At 36.0% G+C, this 13,907-nt stretch overlaps 2 protein-coding genes across 8 annotated transcripts; one reads left to right on the forward strand and one right to left on the reverse strand.

Annotated features, from left to right (window-relative positions):
- Positions 1-4: 4 nt before the first annotated feature.
- Positions 5-9,132, reverse strand: LOC117609542 (uncharacterized). 6 transcript variants are annotated; one of them, XM_034336013.2, is made up of 7 exons: positions 8,987-9,132; positions 7,081-7,291; positions 6,875-6,998; positions 6,675-6,720; positions 5,080-5,170; positions 4,786-4,983; positions 5-4,710 (listed from the first exon to the last, which is right to left on the reverse strand). In XM_034336013.2, the coding sequence occupies exons 1-7, from the start codon at positions 9,130-9,132 to the stop codon at positions 1,201-1,203; spliced, it is 4,326 nt and encodes a 1,441-aa protein (XP_034191904.2). In that variant the 3' UTR covers positions 5-1,200. The 6 variants fall into 6 exon arrangements, with proteins under 6 accessions (XP_034191904.2, XP_034191903.2, XP_034191908.2 ...); XM_034336012.2 differs by having other exon boundaries at positions 5,074-5,170; XM_034336017.2 differs by lacking the exons at positions 6,675-6,720; positions 7,081-7,291; positions 8,987-9,132 and having other exon boundaries at positions 6,875-6,997.
- Positions 9,133-10,461: 1,329 nt separating this feature from the next.
- dgt1 (KAT8 regulatory NSL complex subunit dim gamma-tubulin 1) lies at positions 10,462-13,798 on the forward strand. Of its 2 annotated transcripts, XM_034336039.2 has the most exons (9): positions 10,462-10,519; positions 10,607-10,690; positions 11,167-11,418; positions 11,493-11,674; positions 11,763-11,931; positions 12,121-12,436; positions 12,526-12,648; positions 12,726-12,866; positions 12,946-13,798. In XM_034336039.2, the coding sequence occupies exons 3-9, from the start codon at positions 11,174-11,176 to the stop codon at positions 13,195-13,197; spliced, it is 1,428 nt and encodes a 475-aa protein (XP_034191930.2). In that variant the 5' UTR covers positions 10,462-10,519; positions 10,607-10,690; positions 11,167-11,173; the 3' UTR covers positions 13,198-13,798. The 2 variants fall into 2 exon arrangements, with proteins under 2 accessions (XP_034191930.2, XP_034191931.2); XM_034336040.2 differs by lacking the exon at positions 10,462-10,519 and having other exon boundaries at positions 10,549-10,690; positions 12,136-12,436.
- Positions 13,799-13,907: the final 109 nt, after the last annotated feature.

The following is a 13,907-nucleotide window of genomic DNA, read 5'->3' on the forward strand; positions in this document are numbered from 1 at the left end:
TATCCATTTTTTTTTTTTAATTTTCTATAATTTTTTTTTTTTTTCTTTTTGTTCTTTAAGTAACCTTGTAAGTTTCAATAGCCATTTACCCGTTTGAAAATCGACGATCCGATTCCACGATAAACGCAACACTCCGCACACCGCCGTTTCATCGAAACCCTTTGCCAGCAAAGGAATATCTTTTTGTTAATTCATTTATGCTATAACACAGAGAAAGAAAGAAAAAAAAAAAGAAAGCTAATCTCTCTCTTTTTCGTTTGTTGCTTTCAAAGGATTGAGCATTCCGTTAATTAAAATCTATCAACGTTTGACCGTAAGCGCAAAACATGATTTTCCATTTTCATCTTCGATCTGGCAGTTGCGTTCGATCTTCACGAAAACGACGTTCTTTCTTCAAGTTAGAGCTACTTTTCGAGAAAAAAAAGATACTCCTTAAAATATGAAGGGTACGTAAAAGTTTCCATCATTTACGATACCACGTGGCTTAATAATCGATCGCACACAGCGATCGACTATTTTAATTTATTAAGAAATAAAACGACGGAAACCTTCGAGTATCCCTGATATAATTAATGAATTGAAAATTCATTCAGAAGAAACGTTAAACGCGTTCGTAATCAGACGAAACGATCCAATTACCATTAATCCCTGGTACAAATAGCAAACGGTCCTCTTCGCGATGCAGTTATACTTCATCCCCGAGGATGCTCGCGACGGACCTTGCAATTTGTCCTCAAACCACACTCATTAACTACTCTAAGGAGAGATGCGCTACAGGTACAAAGGTGAAAAGACCGAAGTGGTAATAATTGTAACATTAGGAATAATAGAGATCGTACGATGTCATGCTGCTACTTCTACCATTCACAAAACTGGAAAGGGAGAAGAAGAGAAGGATAAAGACGAGGGTGAAAAGTATATTCCTTTAAGATCGCAAATCGGTTTCTACGGGAATCCTTCAGCCACTTCCTTCGCTCGTTTCATATATTTCAACGAATCTTTCATAGTTTCTTATAAAAATATTCAGAGAGAAAGAGAGAGAGTGGGAGAGAAATAAAAACATTGCACTAAAAAAAAACTTCACTAAGGAAGTGGCTGCAGTAGTGCTAATCTTAACTACTTCCTTTTCTGTTTCAGTTTCATTCTGGAAAAAGACTACCTGTGAAGTCCACTACAAGACAGGATATTTGCATACGAACGTTATTCCGGTGGAGGAGGAGGTGGAGGTGGCGAGGAACTAGGAGGTGGCCCGCTCGGCAACGGTGGAGGTGTCTTGGATTCCTGCCGAGCAGACGCGAGCTGAATCATATTTTGATTCTGTCGCATGTTCGGTGGTAAGGATGGCGGCGGCACGGACGTGTCGATGGCACCGTCGGGCGTCATGATCACGTTACCCGCCGGATACATCGAGTACTGTTGCTGATACGGCGAATAGTACATGACAGGGTCGTACATGTACCCGGCGGGATTGTAGATCGAGGGAGGCGGATAATTCGCGAAGAAATACGAATCCGTTTGGGATTGATTCACGTGGCCGGGTCTCGTGTAGCCAGCCGGATCGCCGCGTGCCGACGGTGGTGGTGGTGGTGGATGGGAATGATGAGGATTACGGGTATTGTTACTATTGTAGGTGTCTTGTTGATAGTAGCCGTCCCGCTGGCCGGGAACATTGTAATGGCCCGCCGATCCTGCTGGTGGTGGACCACGCCCGATATACTGGCGGCCGCCTCTACCGCCTCCACGTACCTTGTTATTGCTGCCCGAGCTATAATGTCTGCCGTTCTGCCGTTCGCCTGGTCGATGCTGCCCGTAACCCGCCGACGAGACCTGCGATTGCTTCTTCGTTGTTGGCTGATTGGTCATTTGGCTCTCCTTAGCGTCTGAACGATCGCGTTTCCGGCCCTCTGTCGTGAAATCCGGAACTATGCTGCTCGTACTGGTCGTCGTGGTGGACGGAGCAGCCGCGGAACTCCTCGAGATACCGTCGGTACGGATTTTGATCTTCAACGGTGCCTGAACCACCGACTGAGCCGGTGAACTGGACACGTTGTCGGTTCTCAACCGTTCCTTAGGGATGATGATTTTGATGCTTGTATTCTGAGGGGATTTGTTCTTCTCCGCTGACGCGGCTCCGCCAACCGTGCTGCTTGTCGACTCGGTGCTCAGGTTCAACTTGTCCTTTGGGATCGTTATTTTGATCGGTACAGCTGGCACAGTTTCTTCGCCTTTCTCTTTATCCTTCTCGCGATGTTTCTCTTTGTCTTTATGCTTGTGTTTGTGCTTCTCCTTGCTCTTCTCTTTGTCTTTGTGTTTATGCTTCTCCTTCTTCTTCTTCTTCTCGCTCTTCCGATGCTCCGACCTCTTCTCTTCGACAGCCGGAGCAGGCGTTAAGGTGGTCGACGTTGGTACAGGGAGCATCGACTCTGTGCTGGTTTGCACGGGTTCCGAAAGAGCGCTTATGTCGACGGTCGAGGCAATAACAGGCTCGCTGATCGATGCCAAAGTGAGGCATTGATTCTGAAGGGACATCTGATGATCCGTCATTAACATAGAATGAGATAAAGATTGCTGCTGCTGCTGTTGTTGTTGTTGTTGTTGATGATGATGATGATGATGATGATGCTGCTGTTGTTGTTGTTGCAAATGCTGTTGTTGTTGGTGATATTGTTCCTGATGAATTTGTTGCGTGGTTATTTGACTAAATTGGTGCATACTCTGCAGCAACGATGGCAAAGGTGCTAAAGGTTCCTGAAGCAGGGCACTTATACTTTGAGCAGATTTCATTGGAGATAAATATTCACCTTTGGTCTGCGAATGTTCGATCTTTATCGGTACGTCTGTCTTGTAAGGTTCCTTCTTAATTTGGAATTCTTGCGATTCTTGCTTCGCAATTAAATTCGCGTCCAAACCATTGGTCAGACCGTGCTGATTCGACGACATTGTCTGTTGCTGCGTCGCCACTGCACCGAAACGCGATCTCGTTAATTCGGCCTCGAACGGTTTTATAAGCTCCGGCGGTTTCATGTCGTTCGCGATTTGAGTAGCTCTACCGTTCGCCGAAGGATTGTCTCTAATTGGTTGTATAAGTTCTGGCACCCTACCGAGCATCTTAACAGCCTCGAAACTGGACGTGTCATCCATTTTCACTTTCACTTGTTGCTGTCCACTATCGCTAGTACTGCCAGCGCGATGCCTCTTGTGGAAGGTAGTCGAGACATCGCTGGCAGATCGTTTAACCGATTGAGCTTCTATTTGTTGCAAGCCCGGCGGGCTCGCGAACGGTGATACTAAATTAAAACCTATCGACGTATCTGGTACGCGTTCTTGTTTAGGAACTTTTGCGGCCGAGGGTGGCGTCTTTTGTTTAGATTTAGGCCTTTGCGAGTGGGATTCTCGAGGCGTCGGTACCTTCTCTGGACTGAACAGCGATTTCGGCTTCCCAGAAGGTGTATGCAGTATACTATGTTGAATGTCCGACGAACATTTATCTAGTTCGTCGTACCGCGGTCGCTTCTCAGTTTTCGGATCGTCGACGTTGTTCAAAGACGCTAAACTCGACGATTGAGAACTGCCGTTCTTAATCGTGTCCTTTAAGATCTGCGACACACCGTGTGCGGTATGCTGACTGGATACAGTCTTCGTCGGCAACGATTTCTGAGCAAGCAAACAGGTCGTAGCGAAACTGGTCGGTGATTTCTCTTGCGTAAACGAACTCTGCGCGGTCGTGAGCTTCGCTTCGATCGGTATAGAACCGCTACCGGTCTGCAACTTCTCCGACTGATTGTATTTAGCGTGATGAGCTGGTTGTTTTTGTGTGTTTGAAGCGTATGGAACGTCGAGGGTAGGTTTCGGCGGAGGTAATGGTTTCTCGATAAGTTTTCTCACTTCTTCGCATCTTTGTTCCAACGTGTCGGACTTTCTTTGCCGTTCGACTCTCGTTGGATCCGGATATTTGTATGGTTTTTGTTCGTTATCCTTTCTATGTTCTACAGGTTTATGCCTCGGATCGTACATCCTTTTATCGTGACCCTGATGCTTATTTTCTATCCCACTTAATCTGTGCACGCTATGATTATTATTACTAAGTTTTTCTTGCATGTTTCCATGGGCAACTGGATCTTGTAAGCTTCCGACGTCCGGTCTGTGAGCGGTGGAATCCGTTAACGAATTACCATCCAAATTCGGATCTTTCGGCATCGTATGACTATGAGAATGAAGAGTACTACTACTATTATTACTGCTACTTGTACCAGTGCTCGAATTGTACTCTCTTTGTAACCTCTGCCTATTAGGATCACGATTTGGTTCCCTAGCTTGAGTACTACTAGAATGTCTCTGAGGTACCGGCTGTCCAACTTTAACTTCTGGCCTGTGATGATGATTATGATGAAGCGTCTTCTGTCCTGGAGGCAATGGATGTTTGTTCAGCACGTTTGTACTAGATACAGGTTTATGGTGATGCGAATGATGCTTGTTGATATCCGACGCGTGAGTCTGCGGAACTGTCGTCGGAGCCGTCGCCTTTTCTCTTTCTAAACGTTCGCGTTCCTTCTTCTCTCGATATTCCCTGTAGTCGACGGGAGGTCTAGCAGGCGCGGGAACAATTTGTTTCTTCTCTTCTTGTTTCTCCGTATGATGAGGTCGACTCGTATGGAATGTAGGTCCACCGTCGATCGTCGCAGGAGACTGTACTTTACGGGGTTCTGCATCCTAAAGTAGGATAAATCGAATTTAAGTTTATCTTCTCTTACGATCGATTCGTAATGTACGAACAAAATTACTTACAAAAGGTGAATTCGGTAAACTAGGGTGATTAATGCTTGGACTTTGATTGGCGGATATGCTCATTATTTTTCTTTTCAATCTCGATGGACACTTATCAAATATATGAAGGAATTCTGCTGTAAGCTCTTGTAAAAGTTCGGAAGTTACGCTCCTGTCGACATACCAAAACCAGTGTTTCCCTTCCGTACTTTGTGGAATCTGGAAATAATGATAACATCGGTAATTAGTACGCCGAATGTTTAATTTAGGAGAATTTACAAATCTTCTATAGTATATAATATCGATTACATTTACCTCCCAATTGGACCATTTGCAAGCCAGATGTATGCAGAAACAGGCAACCACCGTTGGTTTGTACTGCAGACACATGGTTGTTAAATGTAAACTGAAAAGGAAAAATACAATCTATAAGTCGATGCAAATGTAGTCGTCCGTTTGATTAACGACTTCTCGACGAAATATAACCCAGGACATAAAAAGAACTGTACTACAAATGTGAAAGTACTAGTTCCATTAAACATGGGTAACATCGGGATAAAACCAGGACGAATTTCTTACGATTCGTTGAAAATAATTAACTACATTATTCCCAATTATAGCTTACATAAATGGAATTTAATTCCAAAGAGTACGTTTCCAAAACATTTGAAAAAAATGTCACGCATATTAATGTAGTTCTCTCTTTCGCGATGAGCTAGACAAAAAGTTTCTACATGAATATTCTCAAATAAACATATGAATGATGATTTTTCTACATTTAAATCACAAACACAAGCCCTACAATACTCTGCTGTTGTATCGTAACAAATTTACCGAAGTTTGACCCAACATAATCCCATGACAGAGTAAATTTTGGGTTAATTATTGTATATGTTTCTATACAGTGGCAAATATAGGCATGGAATTGCAAAATAAAAATTATTTTAGGTAGTACGAAATATTGAAATTTTCTAGATTTCAGAGAACGTATCGTTTTAATATTTTTTTCAGTAAAAAGTGTATAAATTTCTTTGTAACAACAGAGAAATTAAGGCTCAATCTACGCTAATTATTCTTACGATCATGATCTGTTCAAATATTATTCAATTATCATCAAGCGAATTGATGTACACCAATATTTCTGGCCCAACCATATTTCAAATTATTAAATAATACTTGAATGGATTATAATCTAATAATTACCATACCATAATAAATCACTAATATAAATTATAATCTAATGTGGTATGGCAGTTTCTTTCTTTTATTATTAAATGCTTTTTAACATTCATTCATCGTGTCATTGCTTCCACATTCATATCATTCACACGTAATTTGTTTTGTGCATCTACAGCTTAAAATAAGTGTATGCAAATATAAAAATAAAAATTGGACAATATACCGTAATGTAAGAGAAAACGATCAGTCCTTAAGAATATTTCATTTACCTTCGATTAAGCAATCCTCATCGTGAACTTAGTTTACGAAATAAACTTCGTTTCGCTTTGGCATACGTTCTCTTTAGAATCAGACATTACCGCGACTGCAACGCAACATTCCTCCCCAAAAGTTACTGTTGACATTCAAACATTCGCATTAGATTTCAGTAAAACCGTATGAAATCAAAGTAAACTTTCATGTACTACATAACATTTTTAGATTTTATTTGTGTCATTTTTCGTAACATTGCTGTCTGTTCATTTTAAAAGAACAATTTCCAGAGAAAGAGATATTTCTATTCAACATCAAGGATGTCACGTTTACTTTGCTTTCCAAAAAGAGAATAGGTCAGAATGTTGCGCCAGTGGCTATTGCCTGACAGTCTTAGCTTGGAAATATGCTCCAGCTGGCATCTATTTGACCAGAAGACTGCTAAGAGTAAGAGATACTAGGAAATAATGTGTAGCCACCTGTTAGATGCCATGAAGTATGAAGTCTGGGCTAAGTCCTTGCTCGCTGTAAAAAAAGTGATAAAACCTCAGTAGAATGAAATAACAACACACCACCCGATTGTTTATTATTCTTTGCAATATTTCAACATACTACTTTGATTATAAAACAGTTATTAAAATTTTTACAAGATGAACATCTTTAAATATCATTTATGTACCTTTAACCAGTTGACAACATCTAACAACATGTGTGTGGGGATGATCAATGGCGACATCAAACCCCAATGTTTGTAGTAGGACGTTTTCATTGAAAACCAGATCCTGAGCTTGTTCAAGGTATTGCTGTAAATGAAAGCACATTGAATTAAAGATGTTTGCCGCTAATAACTCTACGCGAATATCATTAATTTTCTTAATGAACTACCTCAGACCGGATGTCAGGTGGGGGCTGATCTCTGTGTAGACACATATGGGCCATTTTGATAACATGTTCTAACTTGCGTGGTTGTTCTTCCACTTTTGCTGCTAAAAATAATGCAGCTGCTGCAATTGCATTCCTGTGGAAATGTGACAGCGAGTGGAATACATAGAACCTGTGCATATACACTATTGCTGTGTTGATACATAATTGTGACCTATAATAAACTAATTAAGGAAAATATCCATTGAATAATAGAGAATTAAGATTAGTACATGTTCGTGTAAATAACATTTATACAAGTTCTGAGAAATTCTTTGTGCTATTCAACTTCCAACTGTTAGCAAATTTTGTCTGTTTAAACTTATTTCAAGCAAAAACATTTACTTCTTTACTGCGCAAGTTCTAAACAAATATAAAATAATTGTCTAAATAATCTACTAACATAATGCACTAAAAGATGAAAATCATTTTATCAGAAACAATATCATAAGGCATCTTTCTTTCAACATCAATAACAATTATAATCTATTTCTATCTCCTAACGATGATTAGTATTTTTATATTTATTTTTTAACGATTCTTTATTTCACGTAATTAATAATTCAAACATATATATTTTACAACAAAAGAAATAATATTAAAAACAATAAATATAACTAAAACACTTAATTATTACATTAAATGGTAAGATTAGAAAATGGAGGGAACAATATATTATATTGAAAAAATTTTATTTAGTCTGTATGTTACATTAATATAAAAAACTTGATCAAATAAATCACATAATATTGATTTGTTTTTTAATCTTGACTCTCACTTGTTCCTTATGTATTTTAAGGTCTTCTTGCTTTATATTTTATCACACAAATATTTTATACTTTAGATTATTTATTACCTAAGTAAAAGGAAAATATATAAATTGGAACTTTAGAATAAATTGCATAAAAGGAAAATATAAGATAATATAAAAAAGCTATTATATGTAAACAGAGCAGTATTACTGTACTTTGTACAATAAAATGTGATTCAAGCCAAAATAAGACAATAATTTATCAACTATATTATTAAGTATATTCATAACTTTTTAACTCAAAATACTATGAAGAACATGCCGAAGTTCTCTCAATTGGAAAGATAATTAAGACATTAATGACTTTCAAACATGTATCTGAAACATAAAAATGTTATAGAAAATACAAATACATATTGTATTCTAAATGAAATCAATTAACAAAAATCTAAACTCATTTTAATCCTTAACAAAAAGAATTCTCATTGATGACAAAAATGTGATATCAATTTATAAATTAAGAAATGCATTTTGTACGAATGTGTGATGACATGCAATCATTGGCAAGCTAAATTTACCGTGGATATAATCTTAAGATGCACAATAAAAAACAAATAAAAAATAATTTTAAAAAAATGATAAACTTGCATAAGAAATATCAGCAATAACCATGATTTTGGTTGGTACTACTGTCAAACTTAGCTTAGCTGCCTTTCCGTGACCCTATTTTCTGCCCTCCACTTGAATAACAAAATGCTGCCCAACATGTTTAATTACTCGTAATATTTTACAACAAATACGAATGTATTGAATAGCACAAAGAGGCCGAAATTCATCGTGGACTAAACGTAACACAATGAAGTTCAATATGGAGAACCGCAATCATGACGCGTGACCTCCTCTTTCGCACGTCATTCATGTTTACAACATGTTACGTATCTCACTATAACTTTAGCATTTGAGTTATTCGAGAATCATTAAATAAAAAGAACACGATTGTGTAAGCGTACACAATAGTTCTGAATGATTTAAAAGAGGAAAAACATAAAGTGATCGCGAGGACAGGGGGAAAGGGAAGTTAGGAAACACGCAACTGAACATGCATTGTTAAAAGGATACACGACGAGCCGCTGTCCCATATCCTGAATGAAATTCGCTGCCTGCTGCCGGTAGCTCAGTTCCTTATCCGCGTCGATGCCGCATCTTCTGCTCGGCGTGTTTGTAAGCTGTTCTTTCGTAAAGTACCATTTTTCGTCAGCCGCCATTTATATGTACACACAACTCGGTACTAACGATGCGCACTTCACGGCGGTCGCGACGGTGGCGGCGAGCACACAATGCACAATAGCAACACGTTGAAAACTTCACGTCACTACGCTAACCGGAAACTCTAAGTTCATACTTGCAAAATTTTCCACAATAAAACAAATCATTCGTCAATTTTCTGGAGAACAAGTTCCACTTCTGATCTATCTATTTCATCACCAATACTCAATCTTTTCTTCCATCAATAACTTTTTACACAATTTACAATTTATGTATGTACACGCGGTATTTTGAATACCGGAAATAATATATTTTACTTTATAACCGTTTAATATGTGTCCAACGTCAGGATACGGCTTTAGAATTTTATGCAGCAAATGAAAAATTAAGTTGAAAAATTCTTTGAAGGCTTCAGTACTTTCGTATAATATTCGTGATATAAGATTGTCATACTTTATAGGTTTATACGAAATTTCGCAATACCGTTAATATTATGGACGTTTTATTTGTTTGAACGTGTTACAAAATAAATTTTTTGCATTATAATAAATTAATAAAGTCAACTTTTCGATAATGCATCACAGTATCAGGATTTATTTGCTATTGTATCTTTGTGTACTCGGTAGATATAAGTTTGGTAAAGTTTTCATACAGTTAAAATTGGACCTTGAATACATTACACTTTAGAATTCGATACATGTTAGGTATGCAGGGTAATCAACGATGTACGACGTCAATTTTTGTTAGGAAATATTTTCCATCCGTATTTTTCATTCTTCTGTTATCATACACCACATTAAAAAACTTGATTCGTAAATTTTTTGGCAGGCCATGAGGTTGGTTACGAAATAAATTTTATCACCGTTTCGGTATCAACTCAAAGTAAACTTCAAAGTTCGAGTAACTTCAATTAAAATAATAAAATAACAATTTTATACTATCTTATGCAATGGGATATCAAAGTTACAAAAGTTTTATACATGCACAAAATTTATCCCATTTTCACTGAACCTTCAAAATACTACTTGTTTGTACGTTTCACAAAACGTTGTATTATACCGATACAATAAATATAATAAATTTACATCGTCCGATAGAAATAATTCTTTATTACATTGCATCAGTTAACAATAAATACGCAAATGTAATGTAAAATTAACTTTGTTAATATTTGAAGACCAACGTCATAACCTACCTAAACTTTTTCAGTCTACATACGATAGGTATGAATCACGTAGTTTATCAATTAGAAGTTTTAGGCTTTAAACTCCCGGAAGTGACGCAAAACTGTCGTTGAGCTAGTAGTATGTGCACGCAGCAAATGTTATCTCTGTAGTAGCGTCCCGTTATCTTGGTCCTACGGAAGGACCCAGTGCTGCCTTTGAAGTATTATTTATTCGCATACAACTTCAGACTTACTGTACAATTACCAATATTTTACGTTTCACAATTATAATCTTTTTTCTCTTGAAGTTTCCAGAAGTACGTTGACGGTGACAAGTGTAAATTGGTTGGCACTGTCTTTCCTTCGTGGAAGGTTTAATGTAAGAGATCACAGTAAGTTTTCAAAAGATCAAACGTCGCGGCTTCTTAAAGTCCCGCTTGTTTCATCTCATTGCAATTCTCACAAAAACTAATCACATGTCCGCCTCATTCTTTCGAAATCCGTACATACATCAATAAAACTTCATTCAACATCTCACGTACAAAATGGCGGCGAACTACCACTTGTTACAAATACATATGATGCAATAGTTTTACCTTAAGAAATAGGAAAACCTTAAATGTATATGCTTTTTATATTTAATACAATTTTTTCTATACCATATATCGTTTAATGTATTAATTATTTCAAAATAATAAAGTTGTTACAACTACGCTGACTTCCGACGTAAATTAGCGCGCTAAATTTGAAATCGTTAAGTATAGCTGTTTTCTAAAATTTATTGTAAATAACATTTTGTAAAATGCAATTTTATTGTTATATTTTCTTGTAACGAATTGTATGTTAGTTGTAAATATACTTTTTATAGATAAGTTATGTTTCGGATCCCAAAAACAATGCCTGTGAATACTACTGTTGCTACAAAAAGACCAAAACAAACTCAAACATGTTTGTACTCATCTTATGAATGTACACAGCCTTGTCTTGAGGGATATAATTATTGTGCTAAACATATTCTTGAAGATCCAAATGCACCTTTTAAACAGTGTGGCTTTGTATATAATACTAATGGCAGGAAATGTCAGAATCCTGCACCAAGATTTGATAGAAGGGATATTTCGTATGTATTGAATACAAGCTTAGTGAATTCTTTTATAAAGTGTTAGGCAGTATATTAATATTTGTTTCTTGTAGGTATTGTACTGAACATACAAGGAAAGCTCAGATAGCACGTATAAAATCAACAGCACGTCATTCTTTACCACAAACACCTGAAATGCTCTTACTTAATTTAAAACACTATGTTAAGAGGACAGATTCAAGCACAGAAGATACTGAAGATGATGATGGAAAAATTAAGGCACTAGATCCTTTCAGTAAGTTTTCATTGAATAATACTTGAATAATTAAATTGAAGATCTTCTGAACTATAAAAATTAAATTTATATTGAAATTTTCTTTTAGCTGAAGTTGATGCATATAGAGTAAATGGTAGTGGATGTGATATTTTAGACTATGCAAGTTCTTCTGATAGTGATGTTGAACCTACAGTAGTAAGTGATACTTTAAGAGGAAGTTATCTTGATGATAGTGACAATGAAAGTTTGTACAGTGCACAAGAAGATCCCTTAAAGTAAGAATGAGCTTATATAAAAATTTACAATATTTTAATACATTTTTTTTCCGTACAGTATAAAGCTAGCTTGCTTTGGCTTGTACAAATCTAAAAAATAACATTTTCTTAATTATTTTTACCTATTTACTTGTCTTTGGTAGTTGCTTTATGCAAAAAATAAGACATTCGTTTCTATTCAGTCATTAGTATTAATTTTTTAAGGCATGCTGGAGTCTTTACTGCTGAAGAAGTGATCTACATTGCACGGGAGAAATTAATTAGGTTACAATCCCTTTATATAGATCAGTTTAGAAGACTGCAATATATTTTAAAAGAAAAAAGACGAAAATATTTACATGCACTTAAAAAGGAAAAAGAAACACTATGTAGTATACATGATCAACCCAGAGAAAGTGCAAAAGAGAAAAAGATTTATGAAAAATTAAAAGCCTTAAATCGTTATCATAGGCGAAGTGGCGTTGAGGCTGTATTATATAAAAAGTCATTAGAACGCCGAGCACAGGTAATTGAAGTACATATCTTGTTAAAAATGAAATAATTGTAATATAGAAACATGTGACAAATGAAAAAATTAATATATTTATTATATAGGCAACCGATGGGTCCGCGCAAAAAGTACCAAGCGTATCAAAATGTATCTTTACAGAAGGTGGAGTAAAATGCGGAGAAAGAACTCTTCCTGCTGCAAAACATTGTCGTAAACATATTCTTAAAGTAAAGTTATTTTATTTTAAATAAAGTTACAATATTACGACGAATATATATTTAAAAAATTCATATTATCTCAACAGGATCAACATCAAGTATTGTTTAAAGCATGTGGAGCAGTACGAGCGGATATCGAATGTCATGAACCAGTACCTGTAATTTTTGACACAAATTGTGTGTTTCATATGAATTTACCATCTGAATGCAAACTAGAATCTATGAAGGTAATTTTTGAATCATTTCGTTTTACATGTAACAACTGAAATAACATAAAAATATGTATTCCATTTTCATATGAATTAGTTCAAAAAATCAAAACCCGAACCGCAGAAAATATCCGTGTCGGATAACAATCAATCTATGGAGATTGATGTGGTAGGTGAGATTCAAGATATCGATCCAGACGATGATATGGCAGGGTTAATGAGAGAAATGAGTGACGCCGCACACATGAAACCAGTATTTAACGAAAGTTTGAATAGCGAAGCTAGCACGGACACAGCATTTAGTTTATCGGCACAAATGAGTGACAGAGATGACCTTGTATCTATGTGACAAAGTATCTGCCTGTAATTTTAAATAATAAAATATTAATTTTATTGTTATATAATTACGCTAACTTTATTTATATGATTGTACACTGTAATACCTGTACAATAATTAATATATAAATTTTCTTTTACTATATCAGTATGTTTATATTAAGTGCTCAAACATGGAAGAAAAACCTAAACTTAGAAATGTATATTCTGTAACAACAAAAGATTTCGATGAAATTTGTTTTATGTATTCATACATAACTAAGTATTCAAGTTAAGTAAGGAAGATGTAATATTTGCTGCAAATAAAGGATTAAATGTAGTATTTTACAATAAGTATTCACAAAACGATCATTGCGCTTTTATTGAAGCAAGTAAAAACAAATTCGTCATTAAAAATGAATTTAAAGTAACAATTCTTCAAAGATGAAAACAAATTTACTATTTTCATTTATGTTATAAATGAAAAAAAGCCAAGTTCTATACGATATACAATAGTGGATAAATCATTTGCTTAAAATTTATGTTTACAAGAATATAATGCTTTTTTTCAATTTTTACATTTTCTGTAAAAAAATACATTATTATTAATCATAGCATTAATTCTTAACACGTACCAACAAATAATAATGGCTTTTCCTGGTAAGAAAAGCTCGAAGGATCAGTAATCTCGCCATCACTTGTCTATCTCTAGCATGCTTTTAGGAGCACGAGTAAGATGAACAA

Source organism: Osmia lignaria, chromosome 7 (genome assembly GCF_051020975.1).
Source record: "Osmia lignaria lignaria isolate PbOS001 chromosome 7, iyOsmLign1, whole genome shotgun sequence".
Classification (NCBI taxonomy): Eukaryota; Metazoa; Arthropoda; class Insecta; order Hymenoptera; family Megachilidae; genus Osmia; species Osmia lignaria.

What these genes read in the sequence shown, in the direction of transcription:
- LOC117609542 (XM_034336012.2), bottom strand. Translation starts at nt 9,132, where the DNA reads ATGGCGGCTGACGAAAAATGGTACTTTACGAAAGAACAGCTTACAAAC. An exon ending in CACCTGACATCCGGTCTGAG is followed by an intron (nt 6,999 to 7,080) that starts GTAGTTCATTAA and finishes TTTCATTTACAG; the next exon opens with CAATACCTTGAACAAGCTCA. An exon ending in GGTCCAATTGGGAGGTAAAT is followed by an intron (nt 4,984 to 5,073) that starts GTAATCGATATT and finishes CATTATTTCCAG; the next exon opens with ATTCCACAAAGTACGGAAGG.
- dgt1 (XM_034336039.2), top strand. Translation starts at nt 11,174, where the DNA reads ATGTTTCGGATCCCAAAAACAATGCCTGTGAATACTACTGTTGCTACA. An exon ending in GCACAAGAAGATCCCTTAAA is followed by an intron (nt 11,932 to 12,120) that starts GTAAGAATGAGC and finishes TTCAGTCATTAG; the next exon opens with TATTAATTTTTTAAGGCATG. An exon ending in CATTAGAACGCCGAGCACAG is followed by an intron (nt 12,437 to 12,525) that starts GTAATTGAAGTA and finishes TTTATTATATAG; the next exon opens with GCAACCGATGGGTCCGCGCA.